At 39.2% G+C, this 24,105-nt stretch overlaps 1 protein-coding gene and 5 non-coding genes across 9 annotated transcripts; 3 read left to right on the top strand and 3 right to left on the bottom strand.

Annotated features, from left to right (window-relative positions):
• Positions 1-588: 588 nt before the first annotated feature.
• TRNAH-GUG (transfer RNA histidin (anticodon GUG)) lies at positions 589-660 on the bottom strand. The gene has a single exon. It is a non-coding gene; the product is annotated as a tRNA-His (tRNA).
• A 3,625-nt stretch (positions 661-4,285) lies between these two features.
• On the top strand, positions 4,286-4,357 carry TRNAH-GUG (transfer RNA histidin (anticodon GUG)). Its single transcript has one exon. It is a non-coding gene; the product is annotated as a tRNA-His (tRNA).
• Positions 4,358-4,997: 640 nt separating this feature from the next.
• On the bottom strand, positions 4,998-8,945 carry LOC141438158 (inhibitor of growth protein 4-like). Of its 4 annotated transcripts, none has more exons than XM_074101885.1 (5): positions 8,643-8,945; positions 7,619-7,995; positions 7,108-7,194; positions 6,328-6,417; positions 4,998-5,146 (listed from the first exon to the last, which is right to left on the bottom strand). In XM_074101885.1, exons 2-3 carry the CDS (start codon positions 7,855-7,857, stop codon positions 7,191-7,193), a joined length of 243 nt encoding a protein of 80 aa, XP_073957986.1. In that variant the 5' UTR covers positions 7,858-7,995; positions 8,643-8,945; the 3' UTR covers positions 4,998-5,146; positions 6,328-6,417; positions 7,108-7,190. The 4 variants fall into 4 exon arrangements, with proteins under 4 accessions (XP_073957986.1, XP_073957985.1, XP_073957987.1 ...); XM_074101884.1 differs by having other exon boundaries at positions 7,619-7,956; XM_074101886.1 differs by having other exon boundaries at positions 8,796-8,945.
• A 12,206-nt stretch (positions 8,946-21,151) lies between these two features.
• On the top strand, positions 21,152-21,223 carry TRNAH-GUG (transfer RNA histidin (anticodon GUG)). Its single transcript has one exon. It is a non-coding gene; the product is annotated as a tRNA-His (tRNA).
• An 843-nt stretch (positions 21,224-22,066) lies between these two features.
• Positions 22,067-22,138, top strand: TRNAH-GUG (transfer RNA histidin (anticodon GUG)). The gene has a single exon. It is a non-coding gene; the product is annotated as a tRNA-His (tRNA).
• A 1,895-nt stretch (positions 22,139-24,033) lies between these two features.
• TRNAH-GUG (transfer RNA histidin (anticodon GUG)) lies at positions 24,034-24,105 on the bottom strand. Its single transcript has one exon. It is a non-coding gene; the product is annotated as a tRNA-His (tRNA).

Here is a 24,105-nt window from a genome sequence, read left to right as displayed (position 1 = left end):
CCAAATTTCAAATCGATGCCATTAACCGTTGAAGAGTTCCGTCCTGCGGAGGCGATCCTGGCCGGACTACCAGGATGTCATAACCAGTTTATTGTATGTCGCGCAATTTACATAAGTATGCCGAATTTCAAGACAATCCGACCACTTGAAATGGGTCAAATTTCATTTGCAAGATTTGACCCGCACATACATAAATACATTAAACATACATTGCAAGTTAAATAAAAGCTTTTAAGTCAAAAGTCGATGCCAAATTTTGGTTTCAAGCTCCTAACAGGGGATTTGCGCTGTCATCGTTCATCCACCATTTCCCTGTCATATTTCGTTTTCTAGAATTTTTTTACCGTACAACGGCAAAACCTACTAGACACTGGCAAAATTGTCCTCCAATGGACAGAGCCATATTTTTCTAAAAAACACTAAGTCAAAAGTCACTCAACGTCAACTCAGGCAGGATCTTACACACAACTCGTTTTTAACTAAAATGTATTTATTACTTTTGGACATAATAGGCATTAACTCCAAAAGCAATAAATACATTTTGGTTAATAATAATTAAAAAAATGCTCCGCCGCGACAGTGTATCACTGCCGTGACCAGGATTCGAACCTGGGTTACTACGGCCACAACGTAGGGTCCTAACCACTAGACGATCACGGCTACCGGAGCTGGTGACAGTGGCTGCGAAATTTGATAAGATATTCCACCAAAACTGGAGCACTCTTTCGTTATGCAACATGCGCCGGCGGCGAGCGCAGCAGCGGTCAGTGACCTTGATACTGACAGCTTGAATTAGGGTCTCCCCACATCTACCGACGCGGAATCGGCTTAAGCTGGTCAAGAAACTCTTTATGTCCACGGATCGGCTCGGCCGACGTGAAACAACGTTTACCTACGGGACGACGTCTTTTTTAACCTCCGACGCAAAAAGAGGGGTGTTATAAGTCTGACAGCTATGTGTGTCTGTCTGTGGCACCGTAGCTCTTAAACGGGTGGACCGATTTGAATGCGGTTTTTTTAATATTTGAAATCAGGTTTTCAAGCTATGGTTCTTAAACAAGTTTCATCAAAATCAGTTCAGTCGTTTTTGAGAAAGCAAGTGGGTCTCCTGGTGGTAAGAGATCACCACCGCCCATAAACACCTGCTACACCAGGGGCATTGCAGAGGCGTTGCCAACCTAGAAGCCTAAGATGGGATACCTCAAGTGCCAGTAATTTCACCGGCTGTCTTACTCTCCACGCCGAAACACAACAGTGCAAGCACAGCTGCACAAGGTCCTAACACCTGCAAAAGATGAACTTTGAAGTGACAAAGTCGGGAGTTTTCCAACTTTTTGTTGGTTAGGTTATTATCGCTCTTATTGCGTGGACATAAAACGTTTTTTGGTCGGCTTAAGCCGATTCCGTGGCGATAGATGTGTGGAGATCCTTATTTATCTTTACTGAGTTTTTTTTTGGGGTTAACTCGCCATACTACAGAATAAGTATTAGTACAAGTAGGCCAGACCAAAGACTTTAGCTCCTTGCTTTCTAACCGACTTCAAAAAAATGGAGGAGGTTATCAATTCGGTTGTATTTTTTTATGTTTGTTACCTTAGAACTCCGTCATTTATGAACCGATTTGAAAAGTTTTTTTTTCGTTCGTATAGGAATGCCTTCAATCGGGTCGCATAAGCATCAAATCAGTATTTAATTATAGAATCCTAAGGAAATCGAGGGAACTCTTCAAATATTGTAGGGACACCTATGGTAATTTGGATATATTTAGTAGTAATTCGTATATTTGCTCTTGAAAATCATCATTTGGTGAAGTGGAGTTGATGATGAAGACCAGATTTGAGCAACGGAGCTACTAATCAATAACAAGTACGTCACGGGTTGAATTGTTGCTAAGCAATTTATGCTCATCGTGATGCATATGGTGAAATGGAATGGGTATTGAAGCACCAGGACTCCTCAATAATGAACGTCTTTGCATCGGAAAAAGCAATCTTTCGTCAAAAGTGACGAGCAGTTGACATTAAACTAAATTATTGTATCTTAGATTATTTACACTAAAAAGTGTGAAAAAAAACTAAAACAAAAAAATAAACCGACTAAAAAAAAACCATGAAAATAATTTTCTACCAGTCTGAAGTCGGTGCCTCAGCACGAGCCAGCAGGATTGATAGAAGCCCAATATTTACTCGTAGTATGTAGGTGAGGCAGACGGCTTAAGGTCCACTCCTGCTGGCTCGTGCCACGGCACCGATTTCAGAATGGTAGATTATTTTCATGGTTTTTTGTAGTCGGTTCAATTTTATGTTATAAAATTTTGTTTTCTTGTTTTATAACCACAGGTTACTAGGTACTTAGTTATTATAACAGATTGACACTCGTCTTTGACAGCCGCTGCCGCTATATATCCATCATAGTCGGTGCCGTGCCCGATTTTAGAATAGGACGTTACCATCTCCTCCTGTGGTTGTCATAAAAGACGACTAGGGGACTTGATGTGGTAGTGAGCAGCAGCGCTCTGTATTGCCAACTAAGAACTCCGTACAGAGCATTACTAACGCGCTGACCGACTGCGCTGCCGCCAGATCACGACATTCTTAGGCATATCGTGAAATGGCACCATTTCATGATATGCCTAAAAGTTGGCCAGGCATATCACGATGTGCCTGAGAAACAATACGGCAGATCGATTAGAGCAACGCATTCGTCGATATTCCTAGCTCTATACCGTGAACATCGTGATATGCAGAAAAAAATAAAAAATTAGGTACAGTCACCAGCTTAATATCTGCCACAGCGGAGCGTGCAAAAATATCTGACACGTCCTTCCGGCCCTAGAAATAGAGTCGTGTCAAATATTTATGCACGCTTGTTATGTCAGATATTGGTGCTGGTGACTGTACTTACGACGAGCGAAGCGAGCAGTGGTTAGTATGAATTGTGACCACAATACACGAGCCGAGCGAGCGAAGTGAGCGTGAAGCGGCAGCGGCCGGCGAAGTACCAGAACCGATATGGCGGCGTTTCATGATATGCCTAGGAATTTCATGATCTGCCTAAACTTTAAACGTCGGCAAATCGTTAAACGGTGAGTTTTGAACGATAATGGCCGATGTCCCTTAGCCAATTTATGAAATGGCACCATTTCACGATATGCCTAGGGATTTTGCGATCGGCCGCCGACATATCCACCAGTCGGCTCACCGCCAGTACCTATGATACATTTTCAAGCAACAACTAGTAAATACTTTATTACTTATTTTATGGAGTGACCAGGTATTTGTCAATGAATGAGGGTTACTGTGGCAGACCATTTAACTAGAACGTTGCAAATTAAATAAAAGCTTGTAAAAGGGCAACAAACATGACCTGGTTCATAGATTTTTTAAACTTCTCAAAATCTATATTTCAAATAATGGAGTACCGTCGTAAATTTATTTTCATCGTCATTGTCATGTCAGCCGAAAGATGTCCACTGCTGGACATAGGCCTCCCTCAAGGCTCTCCACTCAGACCGGTCTTGTGCTTTCCGCATCCACCGCGATCCCGCGATCTTAACCAGCTCGTCGCTCCATCTTGTTGGAGGCCTACCGACAGCAAATTTATTTTACTACGTGGTAATTTGTCAACTTTCTTTATTATCCTTTTATTAAAACTCAATTTTAGCTTAACAGTGTTCAATCAAAACCGAATTAAATATAGGCAAGGGTTGCCCCCCAAATTGTGTTATCTGGCTTATCCGCAGGGAAACTCAAAATTAACCTTATACAGTAGGAACAAAGTTCAAATTCTTTTGGCATTTTAATATACAGGACGATCACGCCACGCCGAATTTACACGAGCGCTCCGTCTTTTTCAGAATGTGGTAAACACAATTTTCAAAGATAATTGAAAACAAATCCATGCGAAAGCCTTTACGTTTAGATGACATGTTTTTAGGGCTTCGTATTTTTCAGAGACAATACTAACAAACTACGGCTAAATCGATTTTGATGAAACATGTCTAAGAACCATCGCTAGAAAACCTGTTTTCAAATAAAAAAACGTATTCAAATCGGTCCACCCGTTTAAGAGCTATTTATAATATTAGTGAGATTAAAAGGCTGGCACTGGCAACAGACTAGTGGACTACACTATGGGTCTTCGTTATGGGACTTTATGCTGTCAATATCAAGGTCACTGACCGCTGCTATCGCCGCCGGCGCATGTTGCATAACGAAAGCGAAAGTGCTCCAGTTTTGGTGGGTTGTCTTATCAAATTTCGCAGCGACTGTCACCAGCTCCGGTAGCCGTGATCGTCTAGTGGTTAGGACCCTACGTTGTGGCCGTAGTAACCCAGGTTCGAATCCTGGTCACGGCAGTGATACACTGTCGCGGCGGAGTAATTTTTTCATGTTTTCAATGAACACATTTTTTTTGTTTTGGAGATTGATGGATAACCTTACTTACTTACTTGATGGATTTACTTTAGATGCACCACCTGTTGTAAACTAGTCCTTCCTTCTTTCTGTAAAAAAGGTTGCCTGGAAGACATCGCTCTTAAGCGATAAGGCCGCCTATTGCTTACCTTGTAATTTTCTCTCTGTGTATCTGTTTTCTGTATCGCTTACTATTTCTGGTGTACAATAAAGAGTCTTTGTATTGTGTTGTAACCCTGACGGGTACCCCTTAAGAGTATCTCGCATAACAGATTTGCCATGACTTAATTTCACATAAAATTTATTGGCATAATGAAAAAAAGCCTAACACTTATATTTAGCATAATAATAAATCCGCATAATTAACCCATATATGCCCAGTGGGTCGTTTTTGTCCCGAAAAATATGTATGCAAGTATGCAAGGTATGACAATTTTATTACGGCTATTCGTTAAGACGGTTTTTTACGACGCTTTACATGTTACATTCAGTGTAAATTCTCATAGTATAAACTTAGCTCAAAAATCGATTTAATTAAGGATAGCAAAAAATAAAACAAAGAAAGGTTTCCATGTAGCATGTTTTATTTTAATATTATTTAAGCTTTTCAGATTGTCGTTAAGGTCGCCAACACTTTGTTTTTCTCTTGTTTCGATGTACTTGGATCCCATTGAAAAGTTCTCTTCGGGGTTGTCGCTCGGCAATCGCGGCTTTCAGGTTCTGCATAAGATCTGAAAAATTAAATAGATTAGTTTTTCTTAGTAGATTACTACTAATAAATTTCAAGTAAGGTAAACGTCCGAGTGCTCGACGCGAATGTCCAATAGATGACACCCAGCTGTCATCTCTATTGCTAATGACATTATTGGGACAGTGACGAGAACTGGTACATTTACCTTACGTTGATAGTGGTCCTTTTTACGAGGTTTCACTTAACTTGCAATACATGTCTGTTTATTAATGATTGAAGGTCTGGCCATGTCAAATGGCCCACGTGTGATACGAGTAAGATTAACCCGTTGAACGCTCTGCGCGCCACAGTGGCGCGTACTATATACTCGTGATTAGTCCATTTTTATTACTAGTTTCGATCACCCTTTAACATAGGGTATTAGTCCAAAATTACCCAAAAAAGTCGTAGGTCGCACGACGTGTTAATAAATGTCTAATGTTTGACAAAAAAAAGCTACATTACAATGTTGGTGCTAGACAAGGGTAAACTTACTTAACTTATATACCTGCCTACTTTAACACTCGGGAACTATGCAATTTTCCGGGATAAAAACTATCCTATGTCCTTCTCCAGGACTGAAAACGATTTATACTTACCGAATTTCATCTAAATCGGTTCAGCAGTTAAGACGTGATGAGGCAACAAACCGTGCTGCCCTAGTGGTTTGACCTATGGCCTCTCAAGCAGAGGATCGTGGGTTCAAACCCCGGCGCGCACCTTATTTTTCGAAATTCATGTGCAGAATTACATTTGAAATTTACCACGAGCTTTACGGTGAAGGAAAACATCGTGAGGAAACCGGTGAAAACCTGCGAAGCAATTCAATGGTGCGTGTCAAGTTCCCAATCCGCACTGGGCCCGCGTAGGAACTACGGCCCAAACCCTCTCATTCTTTTTGATGAGGTAACAAACAAACAGACTTACAAACTTTAAAATTTATAATATTAGTGGGATTTACTTGTTAAGAGGAAGTCAGTCAGTGTGACGTATAAGGTAAACGTACGAGTGCTCGTCGCTGTCCCAATAGATGGCATCTTTAATCTTATTTCATTAGCAATAGAGATGACAGCAGGGTGTCGTCTATTGGGCATCGCGTGTCGAGCACACGCGCGTTTACCTTACTGCATGGCTGGAATGATGATACGTTCTGAAGTCATAAAATTCATGATGGATTCTTACCATTTTGCCGTTTTCTAGTTGGCTCGGTGCTCGTCCATGTCGTGACAAATCCCTTGTTTACGATTCACGGGGTTGTTGTTTCCACGCTACCTGAAAACCCGAAATACACATTGTTATTTAGTTAGTGGTCGTTACTGGTTAAAATAGACGACCAGGTGGCCTAGTGGTTAGAGAACCTGACTACGAAGCTTGAGGTCCCGAGTTCGATTCCCGTGTCGGGGCAGATATTTGTATGAAAAATACGAATGTTTGTTCTCGGGTCTTGGGTGTTTAATATGTATTTAAGTATGTATCTATATCTATATAATTATATTTATCCGTTGCTTAGTACCCATAACACAAGCTTTGCTAAGCTTACTTTGGGACTAGGTCAATTGGTGTGCATTGTCCCGTGATATTTATTTATTTAAAATAACAGTTGAAATGTCTCAAAATTCGCAAATCTTCCTTATTGATTATTTTCGACAAATGTACTTTAAAAGAAAACTGGCTCATGCCATTATGTGTGTAGGTACTAATTATTAAAGTAATCTGCGTAATTGCATTATTTAGTTATTTGTTTGTTACTGCGCAGAACCCAAAAGTACCTAAAATTATTCTTATGAATTAATACGTAGATAAAAATTGATAAATTATTAACTATGTAATTACTGGATATAATCAATAGATAATGCTTGTTTAATTACCTATGTAATAATTTATATGAATGTATCGGGGAAATTTATAATAAAGTTTTATAGCTACTTGTTCTATTATGTTCATTTTATCTGCTATTCTTACCATTTTGCCTTTATAGCTGGCTCAAGCTCATCCCCGACGTAGTTTTGTTCACATATTCACGTGAACAATTGTTGTATTCTACGTTACCTGAAACACCAAAATACATACGTTATTGAGTAGTTTGGTTGTTACTGGTTAAAACAAGTTCTACTGACGTAAAAGAGGGATGTTATAAGTGTGATATCAATGTCTATCTTTATGTGTGATTGTAGCTTTTAGCATTTTTGTTGCGATTGAAATTTGCGGCGAGGTAGCGCTAAGTTACATACCTACTTTTAACATCCAGTTAGAACTTAGCGGTACTCTGATGCGATTTTTTTTAAAATTTTAATTGCGACTAATTTTGAAGTGGTGTATCAAACCTTCAGTCGCAGGGTATAAACGACACATATACTTATAGGCGCTTATTGGTTTAGTGGCGCGACTAGGACGCGCTGACATGGGTTTACGACCAAACATAACCCTAATCCACATGCAATTGAAAGTGGGACAGTTAGATAAGTCAACTCACTTCTTTTTCTTCCTGGTTTTGCTACATTCAGGGCAAAACCAATCACCCTTCGGCGGCACTTCGATGCCAACGCACTTGAAATGATACCACTGCAAGCGACACTGTGGCTCGTCACATCCAATCATGTGAGCATCGAGGTCCTTGCCGCAGTAACAATATGGCGATTCTCTCACTTTCAAGTCTATAGCTTCATCTACTTCTATATCGTAAATTTGGTAGATGGGCAGCACGTTGCACATATGTTCGGCAAACTCCCAACGCCTCAGGCCACATTTGTTGCACGCGATGCTCTCAGTTCCATGACGCCAGTATAGGTGCTCCAGCAAAAGTCTGTAGTCCTGGTAGCACAGATAACATTTTGGGCAGGGGTATATGACCTGCGGACAGCTCGCGTTCAAACTCATTTTAAATAAAACACAAAAAAAAGTCAAGAGAAAAGGGTTTATATTTAATTTCGCGCACAGGACTGCACTCACAGCACTACTGATTAACAGTGAAGATCAAATCACACTGAGGTTAAAATTGACATACATATAAAAATACCTCATGGTTGTGAATCCCCATTAAATGTTAATGCACTTTTTAATTGTGCAAATATTTTGACCATTTTTAACGAGCATAATTAAGAACGGGTTACTTTTGAAACAGACAAACAATCGCTAATCACTTATTAATGTTCTTGTCAAAGTGGTAAAATAAACCCTTTAAATTATAATTTCGATTATCTATATGCAGGCTAGGTTACAAATTTTTAATAGTAGTAATTAGTTAGACGTTTCATATTAATCCGACCGACAGAATGGTGGTAGGTAAATAATAAAAAAAAACTTTAGGTCGTCTTCCAAAGTTAAATTTTGGGCTCCGCAAAGTAACTCCCGAATCAATCAATTATTTAAAACAAAACTCACCATTGATCAAACAGTTAAATCGTAAAAAATATCAGTAAGAAATAATATAAAAAATGATGTAGGTAGTTTTTTTCTTATTTTTTGTAGAAGAAACTGCAGTAAACTAAAAATAATACCTTTTACCCCCTTTTTATTAACACACTGGCTCACCACCACCAACAAGGATGGGTGGTATCACACACAACACAATTACTAGTGAGAAAAGAAATCTATAAATCACAGTTTACAATTTCTAATAAGAAACAGACATATTTTATTTTTATTTTTACCAACTACAAATTAGCTTTGTATAATGTTTTGCTTTTGTGATTATCACTCGTTATTTAAAAAAAACCTTTTTGTCTAACTCATGGCTTAAATCCTTAAATGTAGCAAAACGAATCTCAACGTTTCGGCCCTCGATGTGACACGAGTAGACTGCAGTGTACTCGTAGGGACAGAAGCTCGTTAGCCTCCCTAGTTTTTCAAACTACCCTCGTTTTTTTATTTCTGTACCTTAACTTGGCTACAGAATAAGTAATAGTGTAATAGTACAAGTAGCTTGGCTTGGCTGGGATGATGATGATACATAGTATAAGCAATCAATGTAAGTATTCGATTATTTAGTAAGTACCAACTTTAATTTTAGCGTCTACAAATTTATGCCACGGGCGAAATTATATGAAATAATTCACTGCAAGTATCCTTTCTAATATTACAAATACGAAAGTAACTATAGTAGTAGTAACTAGTAGTTTATTTTAGACGTATATTATATGTACGATATAATTATGTATGTATTCGTAGATGTATTTCTGTTACGTTTAAATTTTCTGATCTACTTTTGATGCACCACCTGTTGTAAACTAGTCCTTCCTTCTTTCTGTAAAAAACGTTGCCTGGAAGAGATCGCTCTTAAGCGATAACACCGCCTATTGCTCACCTTGTAATTTTTTCTCTGTGTATCTGTTTTCTGTATCGCTTACTATGTCCGGTGTACAATAAAGAGTCTTTGTACTGTATTGAATTGTATTGTAACTGTCTGATTGACTATCTGCCTTTCTGTCACCTCTTCACGGTTAAATGGCTAAGCCGATTATGATGGAATTTGCATGTCCCGAAACAAACTAGTATTTTGAAGTTGCAATGTGATTAATTAAAATTGCTCTCCAGCGGTGCCAAGTTGACTACCGGTATATCGAAGTGTTGAAGTGTCTGTACGAAAACGCCACTATGTCCATCCGACTACAGAACCAGAGACCGCGTCCGCGGACCGGGAGACGAGCTGTCGATAGGCCTACAAGATGGAGCGACGAACAGAAGCCGTATCGCCTTACGTATCTGACGCTCGCGATCGCAATCAAATGACAGATTTCGCATACAAAAACTGTCATTTGATTGCGATTGCGAGCGTCAGAAACGTTAGGTAATACAGCCTCTGGTTAAGATCGCGGGATTGCGGTGGATGGGGAAAGCACAAGAGTGAAGAGCGTTGGGGGAGGCCTATGTCCAGAAGTGGAGGTCTTAAATATCAATATCACGGGACAATTCACACCAATTGACCTAGTCCCAAAGTAAGCTTAGCAAAGCTTGTGTTATGGGTACTAAGCAACGGATAAATATAATTATATGGATAGATACATACTTAAATACATATTAAACACCCAAGACCCGAGAACAAACATTCGTATTTTTCATACAAATATCTGCCCCGACGCGGGAATCGAACCCGGGACCTCAAGCTTCATAGTCAGGTTCTCTAACCACTAGGCCATCTGGGCGTCGGTCTTATGGCTGACATGATGATAATGATGAAAATAAATTTACGACGGTACTCCATTATTTGAAATATCATGCTATTAGGTACTTCCACTAGGTAGGTTGTAATTGTATTGAAATTATACTTTGGGAAATAATGATAAATTAAAATTATGTATACACCTTTCTTAAAAATAGACAAAGCAGAGCAAAATAAACTGTAGAAACCACACCACTTTATGGGGTTTTTTATGGTAATGGCCCTGCTATGCTATAAGTCAAAATATCTTTATTCAATTTACGCTAACAGTAGATATGAATGTCATAAAAATCTACCACTGGTTCGGTAAAACCTCTGCTGAGAAGAATCCGACAAGAAACTCAACGATGTATATATTTTTTTAAGCTTATTTACAATAAATATTATACATAATATGTAACGATCATCTTCAATGCGGGTCCATGATATTTGTAATCATTGATTTCATAATAAAGCCATTTTTAGTATACCGCTACCCACATTTACAAATTATGTAAAAACTATTTTATTTGTATGACCTCAAAGTTGAAAATTGACTGAAGGCACGCCCATCTGTCAAGTGTTAACTCCAAGTAATCGTACTGTAAATGCATTATATTGGACTCACAATATCCTAACGGACACTTGTGGAACAAGGCCTAAGGATTTCGTAGTGCATAGGCCGTAGAGCCGTAGCTCCTAGCTGTAGACTAGCTACGGATCCTGCGCTACGAGCTACGGCTCGTGATTATAAGGCTATGACTACGACAACTCGATATTCATGTTGCCTCTGCAGACATAAGGCGCATGTAGCATTCACTGAATTCATTTTTTTCGGAATTAGGTAATTTGGGTTTATTTAGTCAAAATCATTAGCGCTATTGTGTTGGACGAAGAAAGAAAGTGTCCTTAATTATTTTGTCAGTTTTGTGACTTTTTTTTCATACAGTTTATATGGTCATTACAAAATGGACACATAAAATTTTTATGGAATATTGGGTCATATGTTTTCTTCGTCATAATCAATAGTGCTCGTGATTCTGAGCAAAGGCCTTCCCCCCCCCAATACTTCCACTGCTCTCTGTCCGCTGCATATAAGGCAGTCCTTCAAGAAGTAGTCCAGTTCCTCCCGCCATCGCCGTCTAGGTCTGCCAGGTCGCCTTCTCAAGTGTGGTGGGCGTCCACTCGGTGGTTATCTTGGCCCACAACTCATCCGGCATGCGGCAAACGTGGCCAGCCCAGTCCCACTTCAGCTCACCGTTCGACCTACCTCAGTGATTTGAGTCATGGAGCGCAGGGCGAGTTTTAAACCTAGCATGCTGCGCTCCATGGCACGTTGGCAAACCCCAATTTTGGACTTTAGAGCTTCCGTCAAAGACCAAGTCTGAGCACCGTAGGTGAGAACTGGTAATGCGCACATATCCATGAGTTTTCTTTTTAAGGAAATTGGGAAGTTACCCTTCATAAGGTGTTTCATTGACCAATAGCTCCTCCAGGCGTTTTCTATCCGTCTTAAACTTCTTTTTCTTGCCTCGTGTTAACGCCGATGTTTCCCGGAACGGCTCCGAGCGCGCGCGCCGACGTGACGACTCAGCGAGTCACGTCTCTCTCGCTGTCAAACTAATTTTATTTTAATTGTTGTACTTTAAGAAGAAATAAAACCCAGTAAATAACTTTGGAGTCAGATTTTCATTGCTACCAAACATTTGGAGACCTCGACGTGATCGAATCAACACGCAACGCTTCATACCTACGCATTATTCACAACAATAACCACGGACCTGCTAAGATTCAACTTCAAAGCAAGCAAGGAAACAGACAAAGGGATATTAACGAAGATACGTGATAAGTGCTAAATACGAAGGAAGTGTACCTGTTTCTATTTTATTATAAGTTTAATGCAATCTTAGCCAGTGTTTTGTGTGAACAACGGAGATAGCGTATTTAAATTATTCAGTACAACAAAATAAGTTTGAATCAAGCTAATCGGTGACGGCCATTTTCTAATTGCCTTTCAATTGTTAAATTTGCTAAAATAACCAAGTCATGTGTGTGTTTGTGCATTATTGTTAAGCGAAAATATGCTAAGGTTTTAATTCGTACATTTAATAAACTTCTTTACTTACTACTTGAATGAAAAATAAACAACGCTTTGCATTCCTTTGAAGACTTACCTATATCGTAACTATCTAACTAACCTATCTATCTTTCTGTGTGTAAGCCCAAACGCTGCATTTATCTTCAACCTTCTTGTAACAGATGAATACCTATTTCAAGCTATTCTTAGCCTGTCCCTAAAGAAAGGAATTATATTTTGCAAGTATTTTAAATTGCTTTGCCGACTATTTCAGATTAATTATACAACAGAACTCGGATGGAAGTAAGTTGACGAGAACAAGAAATACGTAAATATTGTCGGCGAAAACAATAATACTGAGCTGTAATACCTAACAAAGCGGGCAAGGATTGGAATTTGTCTACGATTACCTATAACGGCGTGATCAAGGTATGGAATCGTTTATTTATATTTAACTTGGTTTCGTTTATCTGAATACCCAAGTATCTTACGTACGATACCTACTTTAACACGTACAAACGTGCAAATTTATTAGATTGCGTTGCTTGCGCTCACAAGATGAGTGATTTAAAAGAACTAATACAGCAAAGAGGGTCTATTAGATCTCGGTTAACACTATTTAAAAAGTACTTATCTCCTTTGCTTGAAAGGAATATAAAAGAAATTTCTAGTGCCGAAATAAATGAGTTGTCATTACGTTTGAATAAAATGCAAGTGGTGCTCGATGGGTTTGACGAGATTCAAAACAAAATCGAGCAGTTAGATACATCTGAAAAGCAAGTAGAAGAACGGGAAGATACGGAAAATATATTTTATGCTAGTTTTGGTCAGGCCCAAGACTTGGTGGAAAAGTGGAAAAATAACCAAACGAGGACGAAGTTTCTAGTGTGTCCAGTCGCAGTGCTGCAAATAAGATAAAGTTACCACCATTGAAACTTCCTCCTTTTGATGGAAATACTAGTAAGTGGCTAGAATTTCGCGACACATACCTGTCACTTATACATAAAAATGATGACATGGACAATATATGCAAATTTCTATTTAAAGTCCTACTTGGAAGGGGAGGCAAGTGCTGTAATTAAATCGGTGTCGGTTTCTGCTGACACATATGCCATTGCTTGGTCTCTCCTGTGTGAAAGATATGATAACAAACGCTTATTGGTTAATCAACACCTCAAGTGCCTTTTTTAACCTCGAGCCTTTGTCGAGGGAAACTGATAGGGGTATACGCAATTTAATTGATTCTATTTCAAAAAATTTAGAAGCGCTTAAAACGCTTGGTGAATCCACGGACAAGTGGACACGCTTATTATTTACATGGCATCTATGAAACTTGATAGTGCCACTGCTAGGAGGTGGGAAGAACACAGAAATGAATTTGAAAATTCTCCTACTTTACAGGATTTTTACAAGTTCTTGCGTAATAGGGCTGACGTTTTGGAAACTGTTCAGTCTACACGTTCAGATGTGAAAAATGAAAAACGCCCCTTTATTCCAAAAACTAAGTCGTTTATTGCTTCATCTCCTCAAACGCCACCTACCAGCTACCAGTGCATGTCCTGTAAACAGAATCACCGATTAATTGAGTGTCCTAAATTTAAAACATTGTCCGTGGATGATCGTTATCAGCAGGTTAGCCAGTGGAAGTTATGCAAGAATTGTCTACGCCCCGGTCACCTTACTTATCAATGCCGCGCTGGTGGTTGCAGGATCTGTAAAAGAAAACATAGTACTATTTTACACAAACAATTACATGTCCAAGAAATTACAAATACTGAAGGTACTGTGACAGGGCAAGATAATAATAAAACTAATACTAACCTTACTCAAGAGACAGCGTCTTCCTCTGCCGCAACTGTTTCTCGATATGAAAATCCAATGAGAGTAAAGCTTCAGTCGCCATGTCCGCTGTATCCTGTGATCAGGTTCTGCTTTCAACAGCGCTTGTCAACGTTACAAGTCAGGGTAAAATATACTTTGCGGGCGTTATTAGATAGCGGGAGTCAATCTTCATTTATATCTGAAACAGCAAAACAAAGGATTAATTGCAATGTTACTCAAACTAATCGTGCCGTAAATAGGCATTAATAATGCAACATTAAAAAATCAACGAACATCCCAGCCAGCACAAACCTTCTGAGTAAGTTTTTATAATAGCAGTCACAGAAACGAATTGCTGAATAAGACTACCGTAATTAGCTGATTTGGCGCTTACTCAGACGTTACTCAAGCAATTTGGGCACAAAATATTACGCTAATAGCTGAGTAATAGCAATATAACACATGAATAAGTTTTGAATAATTGTACGACAAGCTGAGTATCTTCTGCATAAAAGCATTTTGTTCTTTTATGCAAGTATTACAGCTCTGTTATCCAGAAGATGAATGAATGATGAATGAACTATATGCTTAGTCCTTCAAAGCTCAGATATTCAGATGATACACCGCTTTAAGCTTATTTCAGATCATTTATCAAGAATTTATTCGAATTAAATTTGAAGTTGACATAATCGAACACAAAAATAAATTAAAGTGCACGCGTTGTTTGGTGAGTGACAGCAGCAGAAAATAAATGGCCAAATTTTAATGTCCTAGCGGTAAATAATTTTATACGCTTATTTGTGCTAGAAATAATAAATTGTAGGTGCGCATGCAACTTTACCGTGTATTCATATACATTTCGTGCAAAATTTTTACGCGCTACCTGATAAGCCAGGTTTTTGAGAAATAAACAACATTTCGTCGTTGGTTTGTTTTTACGAGTGAAATATTTTTTATGTTCTTATACCATTTGAGGTTCAAAAGTAACCTTGTAATACTTTTTTACAAGAATATTATACCGATTTCGTTATCATAATTGAGTTTTCGAGTATAAAATTTCTCATCATTTAATAGGTTATGTTATTCATTATGGCGACGCTCATTCTGAATAAAGTCTGCTTGCACAGCGGCTCCTCGTCTAATGTCTGCATAACAGACCTTATGTGTCCACTTATTCAGATGTTCTCTGATAAAAGTGGTCTGCCCACAACATATTTCGATAACTGTTCTACAATCATACACACTCGTAATATAAATCAAACAATTAGGATTCAGTCATAAAATAAATGAAAACCCACAGTATATTTTTAGCATTTTTTTTTTGATAGGCGGCATTTACACAACACACTTTAATATTAAGTATAAGCGCGCGCACGAAATCGAAATGTCAAACTACTAGCCGCATAAATGCTGACAAATATTGCAAAATAGTTCTGCTAGCTTAAAAATGTCTACTTTTCGTGAATACTCAGCCAACTTCTGCATAAGAATCTGTTACTTTTGCTTTTACCCCGTTAGCTGCACATGACAGTAATTTCGTACTTAAAGCGGCATAAAAGTAGTTATAAACAGCTACCTTAAATTCTGTTTAACTAACTATATGCTTCATAACAGGAACCACACCCTACTTTATACAGCAGCTGTGTAACTGTCAAGATGTGGTGTGTAATACAGCTAAAGAGAACAGAACCTCAATTATTCAGTACTCTGCTGGATAATAGAATCTATACCAGTGTTATACAAAAGGTTACACAACTCTTGAGTAACAGGTCTATTTATGATGACTATTCAGCTTTAAGAAATAAAAATCGGCAAATTACAGAACTAACTCAGCTAATAGCTTATCATAACAAAAAACAACTTTAATACAGAACTTGGCATACACACGCTTCTATACATATATAATAAAAGCTTAACCCTGCATAAGGCTAAATTGTTGGCCAGTTATATGACTTGTGTGCTGCCTGGGATTGCGATCTTACTATACAATCACTGCATAATGATTTTCTCCACGCCTGTGAAATTATATAGTACCAACTATCACAGACAAACTGCCTAACATACAGGTTAAGTCGCAGTTAGGAATTCCAGTAATTTAATCCTAGCTGATCCTCAGTTTTGTCATCCGTCAGAAGTCGATATCCTACTAGGGTCTGATATATTTTGGGACCTTATGGGATCAAACAAATTAAACTAGGGCAGCATAAACCTGTACTGACGGAAACAAAATTGGGATGGATAGTAGCTGGCCCCACGGGGGGGAGCTACTGTGATTCTTCGAGTTCACAAAACATAAAATGTAAATTTTCTCAAGACATTAAAGATCAATTATCTAAATTCTGGGAACTCGAGGAATTGCCAATGTCAAAGGCTGCTTCGCCTCAAGACGACTATTGTGAGGAACTGTTTAATAATACTACCTATCGCGACGCGGACGGAAGATTTGTTGTTACAATTCCGTTGCGAGATTCCTCAGATGCCCTTGGTGACTCTTACAAAATTGCCGAAAAAAGATTCTTTAATAGTGAGAAACGAATGTCAAGTAATGATTCCCTGAAACAAGCTTATTCTGAATTTATTCATGAATACGAGAACCTGGGGCATCTGACAGAAATCTCAAAGCCAAACTTCGGTTACTATCTCCCACATCACGCAGTGATTAGGCAAAAAAGCGAGACGACACGATTAAGAGTTGTTTTCGACGCTTCTGCCAAAACTACTTCTGGGGTATCATTCAACGACATTCAATATGTCGGACCTACCGTACAAGATGATTTGTTAGCAATTTTACTCAGATTCAGACAACATAATTACGTAGTTACGGCAGACGTCGAAAAAATGTACAGGCAGATACTTATAAAGCCTAATCAACGCCACTTACAGCTAATTTTGTGGAGAGACCAAGAAACACAACCAATCAGAATTTTACAATTAAACACAGTAACGTATGGAACTGCTGCAGCTCCATATTTAAGTACCAGATGCTTATTGCAACTGATAAAGGAATGCGAAGACGAAAACATTGCGCAAGTTATACAGCATGATTTTCTATATGGACGATTTGTTGACTGGATCTAACACAGAAGCAGAGCTGAGTCATATCTGCGATCAGTAACTAAAACTTTAAAGACTGCATTTCCTCTCGTAAATTCCACACAAACGCTCCTTTGGTCGTAAAAAATAGTCTAGGTTCAATGATACCTAAGGATTTGGACATTTCTGCAGAGTCGAGCGTTTTAGGTCTTACATGGCATCCTAGCGCTGATGTGTTGCAATTTTCGGTGAACATAGATGCAACGCAACCAGCAACAAAACGCAAGATACTGTCGAATTCAGCTAAAATATTCGATCCACTCGGCCTATTAAGTGCAATTACGATTACTCCTAAGATAATATTACAGAAATTATGGCTGACTAAACTAGATTGGGGATGATTTAATTCCCACAGAATTGTCCACAAGATGGTCAGATTATGTAGAGAATCTAAAATATCTTGCTAACATAAATATTCCTAGAGGCGTTTTGTGTAAGAAACCTAAAGCAATTACATTACATTCATTTTCTGATGCATCGCAGAATGCTTATGCTGCCTGCGTTTACTTAACTTCAACCGATAATGAAGATAATACACTTACACGATTATTGTGTGCCAAAGCCAAAGTCGCTCCACTAAAGCCGACCTCAATCCCACGTCTGGAGCTCCTAGGTGCGTTGTTGTCCGTGAGATTAGCGGTCAAGGTTCAAGATTCACTGCGCTGTCATATTGACCGTATTTTTCACTGGTCCGACTCCACTGTTGTCTTAAGTTGGCTCGAGGCTGAACCACGTAGCTTAAAAACTTTCGTCTCAAACCGAGTAGGAGCGATCCAAGACCTGTCCCCTCATGGAACATGGAGACATGTTCCGGGCGATCAAAATCCCGCGGATTTGGCCTCTAGAGGAGTTGAACCTCAACAGCTTTGTAATTCAGCTTTGTGGTGGCAGGGTCCCTCGTTTTTAGAAAGAGACATGTCGTATTGGCCTGAATTAAACCAGCGCAGCCTTGAGAGTGAAGTACCTGAAATGAAAACTTATATACTAAATAATAAAAACACTAATACTACTAACGGTACAGACACAGCAAGCGCACCTTCCAAGGTTATTGACTTTACCAGGTATTCAAAATTGTCAACCTTGCAAAGAGCCTTTGCTTATGTGAAACGGTTTATTCACAATACACGAAATCGTAATTCAAAACTGTTAGGATATTTAACCAGTGACGAATTAAATACCTCGCTTATGTGTTTAAGTAAACTATCTCAACAAGAATCCTTTGGCAATGAACTAAATCTTTTTCAAAATAATAAAGGCTTACCTGCAAGGTCTCGTATACTGTCACTTACTCCTTTTATTGATGAAACTGGTCTTCTTCGGGTTGGCGGCCGCATTCAAAATGCACCTGAAAATTACAATAAAAAACACCCTATTATATTGAGCCCAAATCATTCTTTTACAAAGCTAATTTTTAAACAAGAGCATTTGAAATTATTACATGGTGGTCCTCAACTTTTGTTGAATAGTGTACGAGACAGGTTCTGGTCTTTGAATGGAAGAATTTTAGCGAGAAGCACTGTTAATAACTGTAAGATATGTAGAATCATGAAAGCAAAAAACATAAACCCACTTATGGGTAACTTACCACAGCCACGTGTAACACCAAATATTCCTTTTCAAGTATGTGGGATAGACTACGCTGGTCCTTTTCAAATTACGGATCGTAAAGGTCGTGGCTGTCGCATAACGAAATGCTACCTATCGTTGTTCGTTTGCTTTTCGACAAAGGCTCTGCATTTGGAGCTAGCTAGCGACCTCACGTCTGAATGTTTCATTCAGTGTCTGAGGCGATTCATTTCTCGCAGGGGGAAACCAAGCATAATTCACTGTGACCATGGCACTAATTTTGTAGGTGCAAGCAACGAAATCGGTAGGCTTTTAAAATCAAGTGGCGATTCCATTGCTTCTTACGCAGAGAACGAAGGCATCAAATTCAAGTTCATGCCCGCTTATTCTCCACATTTCGGTGGATTACACGAGGCTTCCGTAAAAGGGGCCAAGTTCCATCTTACTAGAGTATTAGGTAACACACACATGACGTTCGAGGAACTATCTACTCTGTTTACACAAATAGAGGCTATTTTAAATTCGCGACCTCTTACACCAATGTCATCCGATCCAAACGATTTGGAACCGTTAACTCCGGGACACTTCCTGATCGGTAAAGCCTTAACATCACTACCGTCACCACCACTACTTGAAGTAAATCCCTGTCGACTTAAGAGATACCAGCACATAGAACAGATGCGACAGCAATTTTGGTCCCGTTGGCACAAAGAATTTCTATCAGAGTTACAACAAAGGGTGAAGTGGCAGACTAATGAAGAAGGTCTACAAGTTAACGACATGGTCGTCCTTAAGGAAGCGAATGTTCCGCCTATGAACTGGCGTCTAGGACGCATTAAAAAGTTATATCCTGGCCAGGATGGCATCGCTAGAGTAGCTGATATCCTGACAACTAGAGGCACAGTGCGCCGCGCCGTACACAAATTATGCGCACTACCTAAGGATTCATCAACATCCTTGAAATCATCTTCTGTATCATCGTCAAGTCCGAAGGCACCATCAACACCTCGGGCATCCTCATCTACAGCGACGTGCTTTAAGCCACCAGCTACATCGAGTGATCTTTCGGCATCGTCGTCCACCGTGTCTTCACTCCTCGAGTCTCCACCTACTCGAGGGGGGGGAGTATGTTAACGCCGATGTTTCCCGAACGGCTCCGAGCGCGCGCGCCGACGTCGCGTCCCCCGCGCCTCACCGCCGCACACCTGACTGACAACACCAGCGAGTACACGTCTCTCTCGCTGTCAAACTAATTTTATTTTAATTGTTGTACTTTAAGAGAAATAACCCAGTAAATAACTTTGGAGTCAGATTTTCATTGCTACCAAACACCTCGCCTGGAAGGAGACAATTGGCCCAAGTAAATATACTCATGGACATATGCGATCTGTTCACCGTTTATCTCAATTTTATCTCAAAATTACCTAATTGTGAAAAAATGCGTCATTTAAAGTGAAAATGCCGAACTACTTGTTTCAATTAGGTACCATTATTTTTATGTGACTAATTTTTTTAGTGATAAAAAGTATGGCAAAGGTCGTGTAGGCTAATTGCGAGGTGTGTGCATCCGAAAACATACCTTACTCGCGCTTCTCTCTCCCCGTAGTTTCAACTGAAGTTTTTCCGATCCAGTACTTGATCAATTTGACGTTCATTAGTGCTAGTTATAGCCTAAATTGAATTAAATATATTTACTTCGACTTTAATTTATTTAATTAGTCTTGAAAATAGGGAGTGCTCCGAAGAGTTATTCGGGTTGATCCCTGCCGCATCCTTCCGCCATCGCCCTACGCGACAACACATCAATCCTCACCATCACCATCTAGATGGTTGGCAGTCTTCTACTGTGCGTTTTTCCAGAAATTTTCTGCCTCGCACAGCAAGGCTCTGGAATGAACTATCACCTGCGGTATTCCCGGACCAATATGACCTTCAAGCTTTCAAAAAAAGAGCGTACTCCTACCTAAATCGCCGGCAACGCACTTGTGGCTCTTCTGGTGTTGCAGGTGTCCATGGGCGACGGTAATCGTTTACCATCAGGCGATCCATTTGCTCGTTTGCTCCCTATACCATAAAAAAAGGGAAATTATGCCGATTTCCTCCTAAACAAAAATTTAAGAGAATTTACCAATTGTTCGTTACATTAAAAGACATTTCCATTAATGATATAGCATCAAAATCATGGCGTTATCTAGTGACAAAAAACGCAAACAGATTGCTAAATCTGCGCAAGAGCAGACCACTAAGTGAAAGTATTTATCTTGCACTGAATGCAATGGAATAATTCGCAACCACTGTCACCAGCTCCGGTAGCCGTGATCGTCTAGTGGTTAGGACCCTACGTTGTGGCCGTAGTAACCCAGGTTCGAATCCTGGTCACGGCAGTGATACACTGTCGCGGCGGAGCCCTTTTTTTCAACACACAGTGTGCCATTTTCGAATATAGATGGATTATCGAACTAAATGTCAAAGCAAATCCTTATAAATAAAATGTTACTGCACAGATTTTAAAGCAACAAAAAGAAACTTAAAACGCAATATTTAATAGTCTTACTTCTATGTCGCTTTATTTTTTATAATAACTAAAGTACCACCATATAAACCGTGTGCGCTTTTTGTTCGCTTACAAAGCTACTCTTATTGTGAACTTTTTATTTTTTTAAGAATAAATTATTTAAAAAAAATTGTAGTGAGGTATTTAAATTCGGTCTAAATACTTGGACAATACAAAATCTTTTGAGCAATTTTGTGCACCAAAAACATGGCATCATCTAGCGACAAAAACCTGCGCCGGAGCAGATCATTTAGTGAAGGTAATTTCGTGCCGAATGCAATGGAATGTGCGGCGGTTGTCACCAGCTTTGAGCAGTTTGAACTTGAACCCACCAACAGCGGGCCTCCCTGGCTAGTGGGGTAAGGTTATTCCAGGACTTCGTGCATTCTTCTGCCACATAGTTGCCAAGAATGATTGTATTAATATCTTCTACAACGGGACGTACATAAATATCTGGAACGTCCTACCGGCTCTGGAAATACAGTCGTATCAAATAATTATGCACGTCTTATTGTTTCAGATATTGGTCCTGGTAATATATTTTCAAACTGTCAATATCAAGGTCACTGACCGCTGCTGCGCTCGCCGCTGGCGCATGTTGCATAACGAAAGAGTGCTCCAGTTTTGGTGGAATGTCTTATTAAATTTCGCAGCCTCCGTCACAGCTCCGGTAGCCGTGATCGTCTAGTGGTTAGGACCCTACGTTGTGGCCGTAGTAACCCAGGTTCGAATCCTGGTCACGGCAGTAATACACTGTCGCGGCGGAGCATTTTTTTAATCACTTATACTATGATGTTTTCGGATATAGATGAATTTATTGAGGCTAATTCGGAAAAGGAAGAGAAAAATGTGAAATAACCGCCTTCAATTATAACTTTTCTTTACTTTTACCCGACTGCCTAAAAGAGGATTGTTTTCGAGCGTATGTTTGCACACACATACAAGCATACATGTGTTTGTATGCGTTTTATTTATTTGATACCTTCTGGCCTAAAGTCCAGGACGGATTTCAATATTTATGAGCTATGATTAGATTCGTTTAAGTATCTAAATACATTTAATTATAAGCAATATAAATATGACTTGACATATTATACGACACATAGTCGTGAAAGCCATATTTCCATTGACATCTATGTACCTTACGGCACTAGACTGGCTGTTTGGAACAAAACGCGCGGCGCATCAATCATCAATATTACTTTGACACAAACGTCACAGACGTCAACAAACTATAGTGAAAGGTTCACAAATCCGCGCTGTGAACTAATTTTGTGTGCCGTTTTGATGTATGAAACATGCAGTCTATACATAGATGTCGATGCATATGAAACATGCTACGTGCTCGTAGCGCTGGACTCGTAGCTTATCTACGAATATGGTCTGCGACTCTACGGTCTACGCATTACGTAATCTATACAGGATATCTGTGACCATGGGGTTTTAAATTCAAGGTTCAATTCTACTCACAAAACTAAGCTACTTTTGTTTTGTAACATTTTCTAGAAACTTAAATTTAGATAATTTTCTCAGAAATGTCCGTAATAGTTGACATTATTCTTTACATATCAGAAGGTGAAGTGCATAATGGTCCGCGAAAAATTAAAAAGTTATTAGTAGATTATTGTCGTGGCCTGGAAGTAGGCAATTGCTGGCTGAGTATGAGTATTAAACGGACGAGCTTGCGAGTCCGTTTAACTAATACGAAGCCAGCAATTGCTATTCCAGCCGAGACTAATATAAAGCTTTTCTCAAAAATGGTGAATAATTCTGAAATAGAATAAACTTTTTCTCAAAATATATTATAACATTTAATTTTTTCCAATATTTTTTTTATGGTTTCCCGCCTTTTTTTCATTAAAAATAAACTGCAGGTGTATTTATCCACCGAAAACACCACAAGCTGTTTCAGACCCTGGAAGTATCCAGGCCACGGGAACTTACTGGAAGGCAAACGAGCAAGTGGGTCTCCTGATGGTAAGAGATCACCACCGCCCATAAACATCTGCAACACCAGGGGTATTGCAGATGTGCTGCCAACCTAGAGGCCTAAGATGGAATACCTCAAGTGCCAGTAATTTCACCGGCATCTCTAAGATAAACATTTATCAATGTGCCGTCAATTTAATATTGTATCACATACATTGAAAATTACATTTAATATGTATGAAAAAATTAAATAAACTGTGGTCATATTTAAAAAAAGTAGCAGAACAAAAGTAGCTCATTTATGAGAGTAGAATCGATCCCTGGATTTAAAGCCTCATGATCAGAAAATCCCTGTATATACGCAAACTCTTCTTGTATCTATATATAGATTACGTAATGCGTAGACCGTAGAGTCGCAGAGCATATATAGCATATCCTATAGGATATGATTTTACTGACACGGTGTAGATCGGAAACGTGCAGATTGTATTTGTCTCATTATCAATCACATTACAAGTGCAGCAAGGAGAGATCTGGATTTTAAATATAGGCTTCGCTTCGCCTCAATGAAAACTCGCCTTTATTCTGTTACAACCAATTCTTTTTTATTTCAAAAATGTTTTTAATCTCGATAATTCATCTAATTTCGAAAATATCACACGGTACGGGTATTATGAGAAAAAAAACAGCTCCGCCGCGACAGTGTATCACTGCCGTGACCAGGATTCGAACCTGGGTTACTACGGCCACAACGTAGGGTCCTAACCACTAGACGATCACGGC

This window comes from Choristoneura fumiferana, chromosome 18 (genome assembly GCF_025370935.1).
Source record: "Choristoneura fumiferana chromosome 18, NRCan_CFum_1, whole genome shotgun sequence".
NCBI classification, from domain to species: Eukaryota; Metazoa; Arthropoda; class Insecta; order Lepidoptera; family Tortricidae; genus Choristoneura; species Choristoneura fumiferana.
The sequence above is the reverse complement of the archived record's forward strand: the minus strand, read 5'-3'. Positions and strand labels throughout refer to the sequence as shown.